Source organism: Macaca nemestrina, chromosome 8 (assembly GCF_043159975.1).
Source record: "Macaca nemestrina isolate mMacNem1 chromosome 8, mMacNem.hap1, whole genome shotgun sequence".
Taxonomy (NCBI): domain Eukaryota; kingdom Metazoa; phylum Chordata; class Mammalia; order Primates; family Cercopithecidae; genus Macaca; species Macaca nemestrina.
Window position 1 is genome coordinate 12689261 of NC_092132.1, and position 20865 is coordinate 12710125.

Below are 20865 nucleotides of genomic sequence, written 5' to 3' on the forward strand. Positions count from 1 at the left end.
GGATGCAGCTGGAAACCATCATTCTTAGCAAACTATCACAAGAACAGAAAACCAAACACCGCATGTTCTCACTCATAGGTGGGAACTGAACAATGAGATCACTTGGACTCAGGAAGGGGAACATCACACACCGGGGTCTATCATGGGGAGGGGGGAGGGGGGAGGGATTGCATTGGGAGTTATACCTGATGTAAATGACGAGTTGATGGGTGCAGCACACCAACATGGCACAAGTATACATATGTAACAAACCTGCACGTTATGCACATGTACCCTACAACTTAAAGTATAATAATAAATAAATTAAAAAAAACCTAAGGAATCGAATGCAGGATAAAGGGGAGGCAAAAGCAACCTTTAGTTCTCCATAAATAATTCCAGTGTTTTAGTTTGCTTCTGGCAAACTCACATGAAACGGAAAAGAAAACTTTAGCCACCAGATGTCTCTATCTCTGCACCAAAGCTAATTTTTTTGTATGTAATTTACCTTAAGATTCTCACATTTAAACACTGTAAGCGCAAATAATGTATTAATATGTTGTAGGTTTCGCTGAAATTTTAAAATTACCATTGACATTTGATTGTCCAACCACCAAAATAAGTTGTCATTGGACATTATTATAAAATTATTATCTAATTTGCTTCTGAATTTGTGAAGGGATTATCTATACAGTATCCTAACGTCATCTTTTTTTCCCCCAAATGTGTTATTCTTAGAATTGACTTCTCTTTGAAAGACAATGAAAAGCAGATCATCCTGGACCTTGCTGTCTATAGGTAAAGGCATGTTCTATGTATTTATTTAATGACATTTCTGTCAGTTTTCATTCTCAGTAGTAATTTTTTAGTTCTGAGAAAATTGGAAATGGAATTGACTTAGACCTATAGTTAAATGAAGCTTATTTGTTAAGACAGAGAAGTTACTATAATTTTTCAAAGCATGAAAATGAAGGGAAAGGTAAATAAAGCCACAATTTCATGGCTATGAACTCAGGAATATCTAAGGCAGAGTTTAAATAATTCTGAGACCTATGCTGTTTTCTGATGCTGATACTACAAGGACCCCACTCTGCTCTTTGCTGGCATAGTCCTCTGTTTTTGTCTAAAATGCCTTCCTATAGTAATAGGTATCAGGTGGTTGGCTCCCCTCCCTCAGTCCCATCTCAGAGGCCTGGGGAAACACCTAGCAGCCTCTGTCACCAGTGGACCCTTCTTCCCTGCTGCCCTCACATCCTGCCTGTTTTCTCACCCATGGGTAGGAGTGGCACAGACCTCCTGCCTGCTCTCATCACCACACCCAAACTATTGTCGTTTTCTCCTCCCTAAACCTCCATGGCTTTGACACTCAAATCTTCAGCCTATATCACCTTCTGCCCTTCTTTGTGGAAGCATCTAAAGGCAGCAGGTCACTCTGCCTCATTCCCTGAAGATTTTAGACCCTGGTTCGCTGTGCTGATACATCCTTCTGATGACCTCAGTGTCCCCTGGCACCATCTCAGAGGCTGCTTGCCTGTGCTTCCCTCTGCCTGTATCGCCCTCGGTGTCCTTGTAGCTTGCTGCCTCGTGTCCTTCATGCCTCTGCTCAGATGTCACCTCATTAGAAGGGCCTCTCTGCCCCACCATCTGACATAAAGCAGTACCTGCCCCTGCCCAGCACTTCCTTCCACTCTCTCTACTTGGCTTCCTGCTGACAAAGTGTAAATGTACTTGTATTCTTAAAAGTTCGTGGTCAGAGCAGGAAGTTGTTTTGTTTGTTCTTTCCTCTCTACATCTCCACACCTAAAACCTGGCACCTGTTAGTTGCTCAATAAATACAAGAATGAATGAATGAATCAACAAATACTGATCATGGGAGTATGACATTGACATGCGCGAATGAATGGATGAATGTTTACATGCATGAATTATAATAAATGCCTTTCTCTTTTTAATGGCTTTTGATGTACCCCATTTTATTTAATCTCTCAGTAACCCTGGGAGGTAGGAGGGATTATTACCCAACAGGGGGTAAATTTTCCAAGAGTGAGTCTTGTCAAAGTAAACAGGGACCAAAGGAGCCAGAACATCAGCCCTTAGGACTTCAACCAACTTTGCTGTTTTGATTGTGGTAAAATACACATAACTTAAAATCAACCACTTCAACCATTTCACAATGGACAATACCATGGCATTTGATAAATTCACAATATTGTACAGCCATTACCATTGTTCCAGAAAATGTTTATCACCCCAGAAGGAAACCCTACGACCCTTAAGCAATCACTGCCCATTCTCCCTCTTCATGGCAACCACTAATCTGTTTTCTGTCTCTATAGATTTGCCTATTTGGAATCTTTCATATTAATGGAATCATACAACATGTGGCCTTTGTGTCTGGCTTCTTTAACTTCCCATAATGTCTTCAAGACTCATCCGTGTTGTAGCATGTGTCAGAATTTCTTTCCTTTTTACGGCCAAATAATATTCCATTGCATGGATATACCACACTTTGTTTATCTGTTCACTAGATGGTGGACATTTGGATTGTTTCCACCTTGGCTCTTGTGAACCAGGGCTAGCCTTAGTGTGGTCCCTTCCTCTCCACACCAAGCTCTCTGCGATCAGCTGTATGCCTCTTCACAGAATTCCTGTCAGTTCTTCTGCCTGCTTGCTGCCAGGTCATCTGCCTTTACAAAGATCCCAGCTCTTCTCCGGCTAGCTTCATATCCTCTGCTCTTCCAGCTTCCCAAGCTGCTGTTTCTACTGTTTGACAGACAAATCACTGTTTCATTCTAGTAAGTCCTTTCCATTTTTAGGCCCTATGCCTGGAGTTTAATGAATATATAACCCTTTCTTTTTCAGCTCTGTTGGCTGCTTCCTGTTCAGTTCTCAAATGGAAACATTCCTCATTCCCATGCATGTGCATTTTAAGGGGTGGTAATATTTCTCCAGTCTGTGTAGTAAAACTCTTTCATTCTCATGATTCTGTCTAAATGAATTATGCTGTAATTCCTGGTTGTGTTTATGGGCACATGGGTATACCCTTGAAAGTTAAATTCATTCATTCACGCCTGCTTCCTGCCTTTATTCAACAAGCATCTATAGAATACCTACTATGTGCCAGGCATGGGGAGACTGTAACTGGCATATTCTAAATCCAGTCATGATCTCCTATCACTTAGAGCCCTGTGGGGGAGGAGGACCGACAATAAATAAGCATCTGATGAGTTACAAAGGAAGAAGCCTGCTGTCAAGGAAAGGGACAGTGTTCAGGGATGGGAATAATGGTGTGTGGGGAGTGATCAGGGAAAGGGGGAGACATGAGCAATGATAATTGAAAGATAAGAAGTAGCTTGTTCTGCAAAGAACTGTCAGACAATTGTTTCTAGTGGAGAAAGGCCATGTAGGTAAAGATAGATGAACATTTTAGGGGGTCCAAGCATGGAAAATACTACACAATCCATTAAAGTGTAGATATCACATGTGAAGCTGTAGAAAACCTCATCTCTATTATTATTATAAAAATTGTTTTTAAATGCTGTATAATAATACTTGATTAACTCTAGCTATGTATTGGGCACTATACATGTTCCTTCCTAACAATCTTAGGGCTAGATGCTAGTAGTATCCCCATTTTACAGAAGAGGAAACTGAGACCTGGAAAGGTTAAGGAATATGGTCCCAGGTAATAAAGCAGGAAGAGGTGGAGCCAGTTCCCCACAAGCCTGTGTGACTCCAAACCTAGGCCTGTAACCCTTGTATTAGCTTACCTGCCTTAACATTTGTGATTTTTAAAGCAGCTCTGCATTTTCTAATGTTCACAATTAGTATTTTGAAGTATGTAAATGTAATTATTTGGCTAAGCTTCTGATTTTAATGAGCAATATGAAATCTAAATCTTTAATTTGCTCATGAGTGGAGGAGAATAATTGCCACCTGATCTTGAGGTCACTGCCATAAACAGAAGGGTTTGCTTATTCAGCAGGATGTGCCTTTGAGGGGAGAAGCAAGCTAGTCTTCCAGGAGAGATAGTATCAGGGCAGCTGCAGAACAGCTGCAGGGGATCCAGAGCCGCCGAGGAAGCAGGAGCTGGTGGTTGCAGGCCTCAAGCAGACTAGAATCAGCATTCCTGGCTATTCAAGTCTTAGGGGCTTAAAATAAAATATTTGTGAAAGAGCATGGCAAGCTGTTTTTTGCAAACCTCTGGTGTTTCAGACCTCAGATATTTTTGGGTTGGGGCAATCAATGCCAAGTGTACTTGTGGGTCTAAAAATGAAATTGCTGATACATTGAATTTCCTTTGGTCTGGGGATTAATTTAAAACTAATTTTTTAAAGACCCGTTTAGCATGGATATTTTAAAGTCCTTCATTTAAAATCATCCTGTAAGTGTGAATTTGTATTTGCACTTCTTCAAACTTGATATATTTTTTAAATTATAAGATACTGTGTGTTTAATTTTGAAGGTACATGGATACCTCTTTAATCAATGTTGATGTGCAACCAACTTACGTGCGAGTAATGATCAAGGGAAAGGTAAGTAGAACCCTGTAGACTATTACAATTTCAAAAGCTAAGCTTTGAACTAAGCTGTGGTGCCTCACTTTTTTTAAAATATTATTAAAATAGAAAAAGGGCCCAGGCGCAGTGACTCATGCCTGTGATCCGAGCACTTTGGGAGGCCAAGGCGGGTGGATCACCTGAGATCAGGAGCTGGAGACCAGTCTGGCCAACCTGGTGAAACCCCATCTCTACTAAAACTACAAAATTAGCCAGGCATGGTGGCTTATGCCCATAATCCCAGCTCCTCGGGAGACTGAAGCAGGATAATTGCTTGAACCTGGGAGGCGGAGGTTGCAGTGAGTCAAGATCACCCCATTGCACTCCAGTCTGGGCTACTAGAGTGAGATTCTGACTCAAAAATAAATAAATAAATACATAAATAAATAAATAAATAAATAAATAAAAATAATAAAACAAAACTAAATAGAAAAAGGGGAACCAAACAGAGTGCTATTTTTTAGCACATGGTTTTATATATGGGAGTGGTATATGGTGGGAATGACTGCTGACCATATGTAGTTGGATATCATTAATATTTTAAACCTGTTTCTATTGTGTTACACTTTTTTCAAAACTAATAACATAATCACATGTGTGGGAGCCTATGCATGAAATTAAATAGTACAGCCATTCTAAATTGTCAGTGATTTCATTCATAACAACTATAATTTTATAATTTCTAAAATACCAATTTTTGCTAATTTAGGCTACTATGGGCTTGAAGATTAGCTGAAAGATTTTTAAATGGAAATATGTTGGGTTTTTTTGACAAGGCTTTCTCTATAAATTGCTTTTTAGTCATAAATGAACCCATGAGCACTTCACTGTTTGTGATTGACAGCTGTTCTTTAGACTGTTTGTTAAAATAGGTAAAATAGTTCGTGTATAATGCTCATATAAATATTTTTAATAAGTTTAAGCACATTTCTTAATTGAAGGGTGTGTCTTGAATTTGTAATGAAAATGCCCCTTGTAGTCACCCTCTCATGTAACGTCCTTGCTCTCAATGATACTTTCTACTTATTTTCAGCCATTTCAGCTTGTCCTTCCTGCAGAAGTGAAACCCGATAGTAGTTCTGCTAAAAGATCTCAGACAACAGGTCATTTGGTCATCTGCATGCCCAAGGTAGGTCATGTCATTTGGGCCAATTTCAAGTCTGGATATGAGGGTTCTTGAAGGAACTTGACCTGTCAGGACTAGTGATGACTTCTGATTAAAGTACATTTTAGTTAGCAGCACCAGGAAATCTCATAGCAGCTGAGGTAGGAGAACAAAGGTCTATGAGAACAAATAACTCAGACTGGGGTGTGTTTAGGGCCTAAGGTGGTTTATCCTTTCCTGAAAGAACTTAAGGAAATTAAACTTAAAAAAATTAATTTGTCCATAGAAAGAACTTGGATTTGTTATTAGAAGCCATATGAATGAGTTGGGATATTTCCTGTGTAAGCTGTAGAAACCCCGAATAAAACTGGCTTTTATCATAAATAAATGGTTCATTTCTTGTAACAAGATAAGAGAAGGTGGGGGGTAGGGAGGCCAGGCACACTGGGTCAGGATCTTTCTGATATGTCAACTCTGTCCTCAGACTGGTTTTCTTCCATAAGATGTGCACTAGCAGTGACTTGGGCAGCATACTTTCTTGTTCCTATCTTGCATGAGATAAAAAGACAGAGGATCAGAGAAAGAAACACAGAGAACCTCTCCCATCACAATGAAACAGAAGTTCCCCTGGACTCATTAGGTCAGTTTAGCTGAAGAGCCCACTAAATCTTGATTAGCATAATCCTGAACCAATCTCTGGCCAAAAAGATGGTAGTACAATAGACTTCCATGGGTTCAGCATCCATGGATTCAACCAACCAGGAATCAAAAATATTCAGGAAAAGAAGTGTGTCTGTACTGAACATGTACAGGCTTTTTTTTTTTTTCCTTGATTCCCAAGACAATACAGTATAATAACTACTTACATAACATTTACATTGTACTAGGTGTTATAAGTAATCTAGAGGTAGTTTAGGATGTACAGATGTGTGTGGGTTATATACAAATACTATGCCATTTTTTATTGGACACTTGAGCATCTGAAGATTTGGTGTCCAAGGGATGTCCTGGAACCAGTTCCCCACAGACACCAAGGAGTATTTTGATTGGTTTCTATTAATCATACCTCATCCCATAAGTTAGGGGCAGGGTCAACTTTGCCCAAGACATTTAGATTTCAAAGGAGAAGGGTAGTAAAACAGTCAAAATTGGGTTCTGCTGATGAGGAAAAAGAGGAGAATGAGGGAATGTCAGCTATGAAGAGTACAAACTTGATTAACCAAAAAGATTGTCTGTAATAATTTAATAATCCTGCATTTTCCTGTAGCCGATTTCCAACGGATTCATTATAGGTAATCAATTATGTATTTTTACTCAGAGGCAATAAAATAGCAAATACAATTTGTTGTCAAGTAATAAAATAACAAACACAACTGTGAGAATTGTATTGTCCTTGATGACTAAAACAAATTAAAGAAATGCTTCTATAGTAACCAGAATATTCTATAGGGAAATCTAACAGATAAGTTAATTACCTCAGTACTTTGATATAGACATTTATATAACACTGTGATTAGCAGCCTGTTGTTTTTGTGTCTGTGTGAAACTTCTAACTGGAAAACCAGACATTAAATAGAGACTGCTAATTCCTAAAGGGAAATCAAGACAGATGATCTGTGTGTCTTTTGCAGGGTGCCAGGCAATTGCTGAGAAAAGCTCTACTGTCACTGTTTATGAGTCTTAAACAACTGCAGCATTCTTTTCCCCTTTTCCTTTTTTTTTTTTTTTTAATTTATTTATTATTATTATACTTTAAGTTGTAGGGTACATGTGCATAACGTGCAGGTTTGTTACATATGTATACTTGTGCCATGTTGGTGTGCTGCACCCATCAACTTGTCATTTACATCAGTTATAACTCCCAATGCAATCCCTCCCCCTACCCCCTCCCCATGACAGGCCCCTGTGTGTGATGTTCCCCTTCCTGAGTCCAAGTGATCTCATTGTTCAGTTCCCACCTATGAGTGAGAACATGCGGTGTTTGGTTTTCTGTTCTTGTGATAGATTGCTAAGAATGATGGTTTCCAGCTGCATCCATGTCCCTACAAAGGACACAAACTCATCCTTTTTGATGGCTGCATAGTATTCCATGGTGTATATGTGCCACATTTTCTTAATCCAATCTGTCACTGATGGACATTTGGGTTGATTCCAAGTCTTTGCTATTGTGAATAGTGCTGCAATAAACATACGAGTGCATGTGTCTTTATAGCAGCATAATTTATAATCCTTTGGGTATATACCCAGTAATGGGATGGCTGGGTCATATGGTACATCTAGTTCTAGATCCTTGAGGAATCGCCATACTGTTTTCCATAATGGTTGAACTAGTTTACAATCCCACCAACAGTGTAAAAGTGTTCCTATTTCTCCACATCCTCTCCAGCACCTGTTGTTTCCTGATTTTTTAATGATCGCCATTCTAACTGGTGTGAGATGGTATCTCATTGTGGTTTTGATTTGCATTTCTCTGATGGCAAGTGATGATGAGCATTTTTTCATGTGTCTGTTGGCTGTATGAATGTCTTCTTTTGAGAAATGTCTGTTCATATCCTTTGCCCACTTTTTGATGGGGTTGTTTGTTTTTTTCTTGTAAATTTGTTTGAGTTCTTTGTAGGTTCTGGATATTAGCCCTTTGTCAGATGAGTAGATTGCAAAAATTTTCTCCCATTCTGTAGGTTGCCTGTTCACTCTGATGGTAGTTTCTTTTGCTGTGCAGAAGCTCTTTAGTTTAATGAGATCCCATTTGTCAATTTTGGCTTTTGCTGCCGTTGCTTTTGGTGTTTTAGACATGAAGTCTTTGCCCATGCCTATGTCCTGAATGGTACTACCTAGGTTTTCCTCTAGGATTTTTATGGTATTAGGTCTAACATTTAAGTCTCTAATCCATCTTGAATTAATTTTCGTATAAGGAGTAAGGAAAGGATCCAGTTTCAGCTTTCTACTTATGGCTAGCCAATTTTCCCAGCACCATTTATTAAATAGGGAATCCTTTCCCCATTTCTTGTTTCTCTCAGGTTTGTCAAAGATCAGATGGCTGTAGATGTGTGGTATTATTTCTGAGGACTCTGTTCTGTTCCATTGGTCTATATCTCTGTTTTGGTACCAGTACCATGCTGTTTTGGTTACTGTAGCCTTGTAGTATAGTTTGAAGTCAGGTAGCGTGATGCCTCCAGCTTTGTTCTTTTGACTTAGGATTGTCTTGGAGATGCGGGCTCTTTTTTGGTTCCATATGAACTTTAAAGCAGTTTTTTCCAATTCTGTGAAGAAACTCATTGGTAGCTTGATGGGGATGGCATTGAATCTATAAATTACCTTGGGCAGTATGGCCATTTTCACGATATTGATTCTTCCTATCCATGAGCATGGTATGTTCTTCCATTTGTTTGTGTCCTCTTTTATTTCACTGAGCAGTGGTTTGTAGTTCTCCTTGAAGAGGTCCTTTACATCCCTTGTAAGTTGGATTCCTAGGTATTTTATTCTCTTTGAAGCAATTGTGAATGGAAGTTCATTCCTGATTTGGCTCTCTGTTTGTCTGTTACTGGTGTATAAGAATGCTTGTGATTTTTGCACATTAATTTTGTATCCTGAGACTTTGCTGAAGTTGCTTATCAGCTTAAGGAGATTTTGGGCTGAGACAATGGGGTTTTCTAAATATACAATCATGTCATCTGCAAAGAGGGACAATTTGACTTCTTCTTTTCCTAACTGAATACCCTTGATTTCTTTCTCTTGCCTGATTGCCCTAGCCAGAACTTCCAACACTATGTTGAATAGGAGTGGTGAGAGAGGGCATCCCTGTCTTGTGCCAGTTTTCAAAGGGAATTTTTCCAGTTTTTGCCCATTCAGTATGATATTGGCTGTGGGTTTGTCATAAATAGCTCTTATTATTTTGAGGTATGTTCCATCAATACCGAATTTATTGAGCGTTTTTAGCATGAAGGGCTGTTGAATTTTGTCAAAAGCCTTTTCTGCATCTATTGAGATAATCATGTGGTTCTTGTCTTTGGTTCTGTTTATATGCTGGATTATGTTTATTGATTTGCGAATGTTGAACCAGCCTTGCATCCCAGGGATGAAGCTCACTTGATCATGGTGGATAAGCTTTTTGATGTGCTGCTGAATCCGGTTTGCCAGTATTTTATTGAGGATTTTTGCGTCGATGTTCATCAGGGATATTGGTCTAAAATTCTCTTTTTTTGTTGTGTCTCTGCCAGGCTTTGGTATCAGGATGATGTTGGCCTCATAAAATGAGTTATGGAGGATTCCCTCTCTTTCTATTGATTGGAATAGTTTCAGAAGGAATGGTACCAACTCCTCCTTGTACCTCTGGTAGAATTCAGCTGTGAATCCATCTGGTCCTGGACTTTTTTTGGTTGGTAGGCTATTAATTATTGCCTCAATTTCAGAGCTTGCTATTGGTCTATTCAGGGATTCAACTTCTTCCTGGTTTAGTCTTGAAAGAGTGTAAGTGTCCAGGAAATTATCCATTTCTTCTAGATTTTCCAGTTTATTTGCGTAGAGGTGTTTATAGTATTCTCTGATGGTAGTTTGTATTTCTGTGGGGTCGGTGGTGATATCCCCTTTATCATTTTTAATTGCGTCGATTTGATTCTTCTCTCTTTTCTTCTTTATTAGTCTTGCTAGTGGTCTGTCAATTTTGTTGATCTTTTCAAAAAACCAACTCCTGGATTCATTGATTTTTTGGAGAGTTTTTTGTGTCTCTATCTCCTTCAGTTCTGCTCTGATCTTAGTTATTTCTAGCCTTCTGCTAGCTTTCGAATGTGTTTGCTCTTGCTTCTCTAGTTCTTTTAATTGCGATGTTAGAGTGTCAATTTTAGATCTTTCCTGCTTTCTCTTGTGGGCATTTAGTGCTATAAATTTCCCTCTACACACTGCTTTAAATGTGTCCCAGAGATTCTGGTATGTTGTATCTTTGTTCTCATTGGTTTCAAAGAACATCTTTATTTCTGCCTTCATTTCGTTATGTACCCAGTAGTCATTCAGGAGCAGGTTGTTCAGTTTCCATGTAGTTGAGCGGTTTTGATTGAGTTTCTTAGTCCTGAGTTCTAGTTTGATTGCACTGTGGTCTGAGAGACAGTTTGTTATAATTTCTGTTCTTGTACATTTGCTGAGGAGTGCTTTACTTCCAATTACGTGGTCGATTTTGGAGTAAGTACGATGTGGTGCTGAGAAGAATGTATATTCTGTTGATTTGGGGTGGAGAGTTCTATAGATGTCTATGAGGTCTGCTTGCTGCAGAGATGAGTTCAATTCCTGGATATCCTTGTTAACTTTCTATCTCGTTGATCTGTCTAATGTTGACAGTGGAGTGTTGAAGTCTCCCATTATTATTGTATGGGAGTCTAAGTCTCTTTGTAAGTCTCTAAGGACTTGCTTGATGAATCTGGGTGCTTCTGTATTGGGTGCATATATATTTAGGATAGTTAGCTCTTCCTGTTGAATTGATCCCTTTACCATTATGTAATGGCCTTCTTTGTCTCTTTTGATCTTTGATGGTTTAAAGTCTGTTTTATCAGAGACTAGGATTGCAACCCCCGCTTTTTTTTGTTCTCCATTTGCTTGGTAAATCTTCCTCCATCCCTTTATTTTGAGCCTATGTATGTCTCTGCGTGTGAGATGGGTCTCCTGAATACAGCAGACTGATGGGTCTTGACTCTTTATCCAGTTTGCCAGTCTGTGTCTTTTAATTGGAGCATTTAGTCCATTTACATTTAAGGTTAAGATTGTTATGTGTGAACTTGATCCTGCCATTATGATATTAACTGGTTATTTTGCTCGTTAGTTGATGCAGTTTCTTCCTAGCCTCGATGGTCTTTACATTTTGGCATGTTTTTGCAATGGCTGGTACCGGTTGTTCCTTTCCATGTTTAGTGCTTCCTTCAGGGTCTCTTGTAAGGCAGGCCTAGTGGTGACAAAATCTCTAAGCATTTGCTTATCTGTAAAGGATTTTATTTCTCCTTCACTTATGAAACTTAGTTTGGCTGGATATGAAATTCTGGGTTTAAAATTCTTTTCTTTAAGAATGTTGAATATTGGCCCCCACTCTCTTCTGGCTTGGAGAGTTTCTGCCGAGAGATCTGCTGTTAGTCTGATGGGCTTCCCTTTGTGGGTAACCCGACCTTTCTCTCTGGCTGCCCTTAAGATTTTTTCCTTCATTTCAACTTTGGTGAATCTGACAATTATGTGTCTTGGAGTTGCTCTTCTCGAGGAGTATCTTTGTGGCGTTCTCTGTATTTCCTGGATTTGAATGTTGGCCTGCCCTACTAGGTTGGGGAAGTTCTCCTGGATGATATCCTGAAGAGTGTTTTCCAACTTGGTTCCATTTTCCCCCTCACTTTCAGGCACCCCAATCAGACGTAGATTTGGTCTTTTTACATAATCCCATACTTCTTGCAGGCTTTGTTCATTTCTTTTTCTTCTTTGTTCTTTTGGTTTCTCTTCTTGCTTCATTTCATTCATTTGATCCTCAATCGCAGATACTCTTTCTTCCAGTTGATCGAGTCGGTTACTGAAGCTTGTGCATTTGTCACGTATTTCTCGTGTCATGGTTTTCATCTCTTTCATTTCATTTATGACCTTCTCTGCATTAATTACTCTAGCCATCAATTCTTCCACTTTTTTTTCAAGATTTTTAGTTTCTTTGCGCTGGGTACGTAATTCCTCCTTTAGCTCTGAGAAATTTGATGGACTGAAGCCTTCTTCTCTCATCTCGTCAAAGTCATTCTCCGTCCAGCTTTGATCCGTTGCTGGCAATGAGCTGCGCTCCTTTGCCGGGGGAGATGCGCTCTTATTTTTTGAATTTCCAGCTTTTCTGCCTTGCTTTTTCCCCATCTTTGTGGTTTTATCTGCCTCTGGTCTTTGATGATGGTGATGTACTGATGGGGTTTTGGTGTAGGTGTCCTTCCTGTTTGATAGTTTTCCTTCTAACAGTCAGGACCCTCAGCTGTAGATCTGTTGGAGATTGCTTGAGGTCCACTCCAGACCCTGTTTGCTGGGTATCAGCAGCAGAGGCTGCAGAAGATAGAATATTTCTGAACAGCGAGTGTACCTGTCTGATTCTTGCTTTGGAAGCTTCCTCTCAGGGGTGTACTCCACCCTGTGAGGTGTGGGGTGTCAGACTGCCCCTAGTGGGGGATGTCTCCCAGTTAGGCTACTCAGGGGTCAGGGACCCACTTGAGCAGGGAGTCTGTCCCTTCTCAGATCTCAACCTCCGTGTTGGGAGATCCACTGCTCTCTTCAAAGCTGTCACACAGAGTCGTTTGCGTCTGCAGAGGTTTCGGCTGTGTTTGTTATTGCCCTGTCCCCAGAGGTGGAGTCTACAGAGACAGGCAGGTTTCCTTGAGCTGCTGTGAGCTCCACCCAGTTCGAGCTTCCCAGCAGCTTTGTTTACCTACTTAAGCCTCAGCAATGGCGGGCGCCCCTCCCCCAGCCTTGCTGCTGCCTTGCCGGTAGATCACAGACTGCTGTGCTAGCAATGAGGGAGGCTCCGTGGGTGTGGGACCCTCCCGGCCAGGTGTGGGATATGATCTCCTGGTGTGCCTGTTTGCTTAAAGCGCAGTATTGGGGTGGGAGTTACCCGATTTTCCAGGTGTTGTGTGTCTCAGTTCCCCTGGCTAGGAAAAGGGATTCCCTTCCCCCTTGCGCTTCCCAGGTGAGGCAATGCCTTGCCCTGCTTCAGCTCTCGCTGGTCGGGCTGCAGCAGCTGACCAGCACCGATCGTCCGGCACTCCCCAGTGAGATGAACCCAGTACCTCAGTTGAAAATGCAGAAATCACCGGTCTTCTGTGTCGCTCGCGCTGGGAGTTGGAGACTGGAGCTGTTCCTATTCGGCCATCTTGCTCCGCCCCCCCCTTTTTGTTTTTTATCTGTCTAAATTTTTCACATCAGAAACACATGAAAATAATAAATGGCTTATTGAGGAAAAAGCATTTTAGAAGTGCTTGATTGGAGATGAAATAATTTTTATATATATGGACTAGGAATAGTTCTATTTTCCTCATTAATAAATTAGGAATAATATTCTCCCTTGAGGGATATATTTTTTAAGATTTTCGACTAATATGTTAAAGTAATATTGATGTAGAAGTTCATCGTCTTCTATCATTATTCCTTTTAAAAGGTAGATAGTAAAAACAAACTTTGGGGAATAATTTCTTGCTGAAAATTAATCATCTTTTTCATCCGTAAGTAGTTATTTGCAAGGACTTTGAAGCTCAAACAACAGATCTTATAAACCACCAGAAGTTAAAAAAATTCTAATTGCATGTAGACTTAATATTAAAATGTATATTTCTGAAAATTAACATCTTTCTAATTATTATTGATTGAAACATTTTAAGTACCAAAGTTTAATCCATGGAGCTATTCTGTATTAGTCTAGACTTATGAACTTACTGTGGAATTGTGTGAGTCTGACCTGCATTATAATTACTGAGGGAAATTCTTGGAGTTATGAAACATACTGTAAGAATCAGCCTTTGTCCATCATCGACAAATTGATGAAGAAACTGTGATGTGTGTGTGTGTCACTGTTTAATATGCTAAAATATCATTCAGCCCTAAAGAGAGTGAGATTTTGCTATTTGCCACAACATGAATGAACCTGGATATTATGCCAAGTGAATTAAGCTAGACACAGAAAGAGAAATATTGCATGATGTCATTTATGTATGGAATATTAAAAATAAATTCAAATGTACAGAGATAGAGAACAAACAGTGGTTACCAGTGATGAGGGGGATGGTGGATGGAGGAAGTAAATAGGAAGGTCAGAGGGTACAAATTAGCAGGTATGGAGGATGAACAAGTCTAGAGATGGAATGTACAAGATGATAATTATGGGTAGTAAAATTGTACCGTATTTGGGATTCATGCTAAATGAGTAAGTTTAGCTGCTCACTCTTGCCACAAAAAGAAAAAATGATGAGTAGCTCTGAGAGATGATGGATATTTTAATTTACTTCAGTATAGTAGCCTTTTTATTACTATCTATGTGTATCCCATAACATCATGTTGTATACTATAAATATACACAGTAACATCTATTCTTTAAAAATAACTTCACAATCTCTGCATCCAACAGAGGACTAATACCCAGAGTCTACAAAGAACTTAAAGAAATTAGCAAGAAAAAAGCAAACAATCCCATGAAAAAGTGGGCTAAGGACATGAATAGATACTTCTCAAAAGAAGATAACAGATTGCCAACAAACATGAAAAATTCACAACATCACTAATGATCAGGGAAATGCAAATCAAAACCACAATGTGATACCACCTTATTCCCACAAGAATGGCCATTATCAAAAATATTTTAAAAATAGACATTGGTATGGATGCCATGAAAAAGAGCAAGAATACTTCTACACTGCTGGTGGGAATGTTAACTAGTATAACCACTGTGGAAAACAGTGTGGAGATGCCTTAAAGAGCTAAAAGTAGAACTACCATTTGATCCCACAATCCCACTACTGGGTGGAATACTACTCAGCCATAAAAAGTAATGAATTGAATTAATGGCATTTGTAGCAGCCTGGATGGGATTGGAGACTATTATTCTAAGTGAAGTAACTCAGGAATGGAAAAGTAAACATCGTATGTTCTCATTCATTAAGTGGGAGCTATGAGGATGCAAAGGCATAAGAAGGATACAGTGGCCTTTGGGGACTAGGGGGAAAGGGTGGGAAGAGGATGAGGGATCAAATATTACAAATTAGGTTCAGTATATATTGCTCGGGTGATGGGTGCACCATCATCTCACAAATCACTGCTCAAGAAGTTACTCATGTAACCAAATACCATCTGTTCCCCAAAAACCTATGGAAATAAAATAAAATAAAATAAAACATGTAACATAAAATTTACCAACTTGAAAAAAAAGAACACTGTATAATTGGAATGCCTTTGGCTTCAAGTAACAGAAACTCCTTACTCAAAGTGGTTTAAATAGTGAAAAAAAATACACTTGTTCACCTTAAAAAAAAAAAAAAAGGATCACATAGACACTTAGGTACAATTTCAATTCATTCACAGTATTGTATTGTCAACATGTTAAGTGATATTTAATAGTTCTAGATTAGTCTTTAATACTTTTTAATATTTGGATACTCTAAATCAATTTTTAAAATACTAGATTTGATGTTGAGTAGTTCTCTCTTTGTGTCAGCATTTGTAAAGAATACTGTGAAGGGCGGACCTTGTTTTGCCTATGCATGGGATGATTCTATCGTGTGAATTCAATGATAATCTTTGTATACATTTTCTAGGGACACAACATTTGTCATTGAATCCACAAGTCTCTATGATATTTCATATTAGATACTTCATTCAGCATTTTTTCATGATGTCAAATTAATATTTTTCTCTTTTCTTGCTCCTAAATGAGGCTGGGTCTATACACTCTGGGTAGTGACCACTAAGCAAATTTCATGAGTCTGTCTTTCCCCTGTCACGTGGGTCATGGCTATGTTTTGTGTTGCTACCATGTCAGTGGAGGTTCCCAGCTCAGCCCCTTGTTCCAGGAGGTTTCACTTTGTGCTAGCTCTGCAATCCCAGATGCTTCCCAACACTCACCCCTGGGTCGATGGCATACTACAGATTGCTGTAATATGCAAATATCATAGTCCCTAGTATATGGCCAGGACTTTTGTCTCCATTTGCCATCTTTATATCTTACCTTGTGGGTATCACATTTCCCAGAAAGTCAGTTGTAACTGTACTTCCTCTACCGTTTTAACAAGGGTGACTGTCTAGGCTAGAAGTGGCAAGTGAATTAGTAGAAGAGGTGTACTCTGGCCATCTCATAAAGATAGCATCCAGCAATGGGGGAATCATAAAAAATGGTACACCTGCATAGAGCACTTACCAGGAATGGAGCCTGCAGGACTGGAAGTTGCTCTGGGTGAGTCAGCAAGTGAGTGGTGAGTGAATGGGAAGGTGCAGGATGACTATACACTACTGTGGCTTCATAAACAGTGTACCCTTAGGGTACACTAAATTTACTTTTTAAAAGGTTTCTTTCTTCAACAATAAATTAGCTTACTGTAACATTTTTACTTCATAAGCTTTGTAATTTTTTCCTAAGTTTTGACTCTTACGATAACATTTAGCTTAAAACACAAATACATTATATAGCTGTACGAAAATATTTCCTTTCTTTATACTCATATTCTGTATGCTTTTTTCTATTTCTAAACATTTTTGGCCAGATGCAATGGCTCATGCCTGTAATCCCAGCACTTTGGAAGGTTGGGGCAGGAGCCCAGGAGCTTGAGACCAGCCTGGGCAACATAGTGAAGCCCAATTTGTACAAAAATGAAAATAAAAATCAGCCAGGCATGTGACTCATGCCTCTAGTCCCAGCTACTCAGGAGGCTAAGGCAGAAGGATGGCTTGAACCTGAGAGGTAGAGGCTACATTGAGCCTAAGAAGTCCAGAGGCTACATCGAGGCTGCACCGAGTACACCACCACACTCCAGCCTTGATAACAGAGCAAGACCCTCTCTCAAAAAACAAAAATTGTTTAATGTTTTATTTGTTTACTTTTTAAAATTTTTTGTTAAAGACTCAAACACACACATTAGCCTAGGCCTACACAGGGTCAGGATCACGAGTCTCTCTGTCTTCTGCCTCCACATCTTTTCCCACGGTAAGGTCTTCAGGGACAACATTATTTTTTTAAATGTAAGTAGAGGGAGCACACTCTAATATAATGATAAGAAGTATAGCACAATTAAACATATAAACCAGTAACATAGTCATTTATCATCACTATCAAGTATTATGTACTGTACATAATTGTATATGTATACTTTTATATGACTGGCAGTGCAGTAGGTTTGTTTATGCCAGGATCACCACAAACATGTGAGTAATTCATTGTTCTACTACATTGAGATAGTTACAGTGTTAGTAGGCAATAGGAATTTTTCAGATCCATTGTAATCTTATGGGACCACCACTGTATATGTGGTCCATTGTCATTGGAAATGCCATTATGTGACACCTGACTATATATGTAAGTCAGACCAAGTCACTCTTCCCATTTTATTCAGAGTTAAAGGCAGAGTCCCCTGATTAACCTGTCCCCCCACCCCATTATCTCCCTGACATCATCTTCTACCGCTTTCTTCCTAGTCATTGCAGCCACATTGGCTTCCTTGCTATTTCACAAACATGACAAGCATCTTTCTACTTCAGGACTCTTGCACTTGCTGTTCTTTCTGCCGGAATGTCCTTCCCCCAGATGTCCTCATAATTTGCTTTCTGATCTCCTTCAGGTTGCTGCTCAAGTGTCACTATATCACTGAGGCCCTTCATGATACCCATATTTATAAAACATCTCCTCCCAGTCTCAGCATTCTGTATCCCTATTCCTGCTGTATTCTAAATCTCCTGTTCCTGATGTACAGTCTAAATATTTAATTGTTTATTTCTTTTTCTGTTTTCCCTGACAAGAATTTAAGCTTTATGAGAACAGGGAGTGTTGTCTGTCCTTGTCAATGGCACCTAGAACAGAGCCTGGCAAAGAGTAGGTCTTCAGTAAATTTTTGTTGAATGAGTGAATACCTTAAATGTGTCTTTAAAATACATTTTAATATTTAGAACTTGCATCTCCCCTAAACTACTCTCCCTCTCAACTATTTCCTCATTGTTTTTCCGTACGTATTATTCCGGATTAACTTTAAAATGAGTTTCTCAAATTCCGCCTCTGAAAAGGCTGTTGGAATTTTTATTGCCATGGATTTAGAGGCAGTGGGAAGAAATGATTAAGGGAATGGGCTCTGGAGCCAGAGAACCTGAATTAAATTCTGATATTTCACTCAGCAACTGTGTGACCCTAGCAAATTATTCATCTCTCTGTGCCTCAGATTCCTCATTCATAAAATGATGTCAGTAGTAATTGAGGCCTCAAAAGGTTGTTTTGAGGATTATACAAATGAATATAAATAAAGTACCTAGGACAGCACTTGGGATATAATACACACTACATTAATGTTTACTGTTAATATTATTCATTGCTAGTAATGCATATTATTAAATAATATCAATTGCTACTAGCTAATATTTTATAATTATTAAGATTGCATTGAATTTATAGATTGTAATAGGAATGAATCGATGTATTTACATTATCAAAACTGGATATTCAATAATGTGTTTCTCCATTATTACTCTTATTATATGTCCATTAGAAGGTTTTCTTTGTTGGTAGTTTTCTCTTTATAGTTGCTACACATGTCCTAAGTTTATTTATAGATATTACATGTATGATTTTAGTTTCTATTTTGGTTGGGGTTATTCCCCATCACATTTTCTAAGAGTTTATGTCTGGCCTTTATCCAAGTTCTTTAAAATGTGTAATCAAACTAAGTTCTATGTACATAATCTTTTCATCATCGTCCTGAGGATATCTAGCATATGATTTTACCACAGTCCAACTTAAGATTTAACTGGAATTTTGCATGCACTGAGAGGCTTGTTCACTCGCATCAAGTCATTAAATTAAACTGCCATCTCAATTCTTAAATGACAAGTTACAGGAACACTCCAAGAATATGCTGCATGATTTCCTTCGGGTGTTTCTTCAGAATAATTAACTGAGATTAAGGAAGTTGCCATGTGAACTGAACAGCAAAATATATTTACCACTTCAGTTGGTGAATATCTTGCTTAATTCTGTTTGTCCTGAGCACAAGAAGTGAAGGTCACATATTAAGGTCAATAATGCAGACCATACTTCTAAAAAACACAATCTCAAACCAGCCTCCTCCTTCTTAGTTGCACATGTTCCACAGCACTTTTTCTCTGCTCAAATATACTTGTGATATACTCAACACAAATGCACTTTTATTCTCTGATTGTCAAGTGGGTCTATAGGGTTGCCTGGGCATCTTGCTAGGTTTTTCTTGTTTCATCCATACTTCTGCTCTTTTATTTCTCATTCTCAGCTCATTTATAAAACTTCCAACTGAAGTTCATTCCTGAAATTTCTAACTGAAAAAAGTGGAAGCCTCAAAAGATAATTTCCACAAACTTCAACCATGATGGCTACCAACCTACCTGCATTTATATCCCCTTGTGCAACCTGGCCTTCCTTCCTTCCTAATTCTATGAATGAACTCTCTGTTGTGTATGCAGTCCCTCTAGGTGTGTTGGATCCTATTTCCACTTGCTTTTAAAAGACTCCCCACCCCGCCCCCGCCTTCGGCAGTTCTCTGCTTTCTATACTTTTTCTTTGAATGTCACCTCTGAATCTTACATTAGAAAACATTCTGAAAGGTCTCCCCTCTTAACAAAGACAGAACAAAATAAAAACATCCCCCTCTGTTTATTGCCCTGGTCCACTTTATTGCAAAACTTTTAAAAAAGACGCCTCTATTTGCTGTTTCAAATCTTTTCTCATTATCTGTCAAATCAACTCCAATTAGGCATTATCTCCTCCCCACCCCTTCCACTAAAACATCTCTCTTTGATGTCTCCAATAACCTCCAGATTACTAAACCTAGTGATCATCCCTGGGTCCTCCTGGTATTTAACCTTTTAGTAGGCTTTTTACCCCTTATGCAGTTCTCCATTTTTAAACCCTTGCTCACTTGGGTTTCAATACATGGCTTTCACTCTACCACCAGATACTTCTGTCCACTGGAGTCCCTTGCCACCAGGTGCTTCATTGCTGGTTGTTTCTTATACCTAGGCTTCTGCAAGTCGGTGCGTGCAATAGTTCAATTCTGAGACCTCTGTTCTTCTCTATTTGTACTCCTTCCTACATACTACCATCTTCTCTCATAACACCTCTAGAGCTCTGTCATCTGCTAATGGCCAACTAAGTCATAAGGAACAGCAATCACACTGAGAACTTAGGAAGAGGGACTAAATATTTTAAAAACATCTTAATAGTACAAATACCTACCAAGATAGTGAATAGCCACTGTCCTCTGAACAAAAAGAATCCTTCAGTGACCACATGGGTGGGAAGAAAACAGCTAAAGTCCAGAGCCTGCCAAAAAGGGGACTCTAATAAATCACTCTCACTTTGGGATGTGATTCTGAAGGACCGTCACCTCTGAGTAAGGTGAGTAAGATATAAACCAATCATCAGAAGTCCTCACAGCCTGTCTTCACACTATCTAACTTGGACTTGAGCTTGAGTGAAGGTTGTCTCAGATAAGTAACACCCACACATGCCTGGCAAAACCC

The 20865-nt window shown here is 39.1% G+C and overlaps 1 protein-coding gene across 10 annotated transcripts in view; it reads left to right on the forward strand.

Moving 5' to 3' along the window:
* DNAAF11 (dynein axonemal assembly factor 11) overlaps window positions 1–20865 on the forward strand; it is a 101864-nt gene that overhangs the window by 51391 nt on the left and 29608 nt on the right. For 8 of the 10 annotated variants that reach the window (XM_071067815.1, XM_011760084.3, XM_071067817.1 and 5 more), the window contains 3 exons: window positions 718–777; window positions 4445–4514; window positions 5572–5667. In XM_071067815.1, coding sequence (XP_070923916.1) covers window positions 718–777; window positions 4445–4514; window positions 5572–5667 — 226 coding nt within the window. Of the gene's footprint in view, window positions 1–717; window positions 778–2622; window positions 2775–4444; window positions 4515–5571; window positions 5668–20865 lie in introns of those variants that run through there. The other 2 variants (XR_011606728.1, XM_024796321.2) reach the window with 2 other exon arrangements.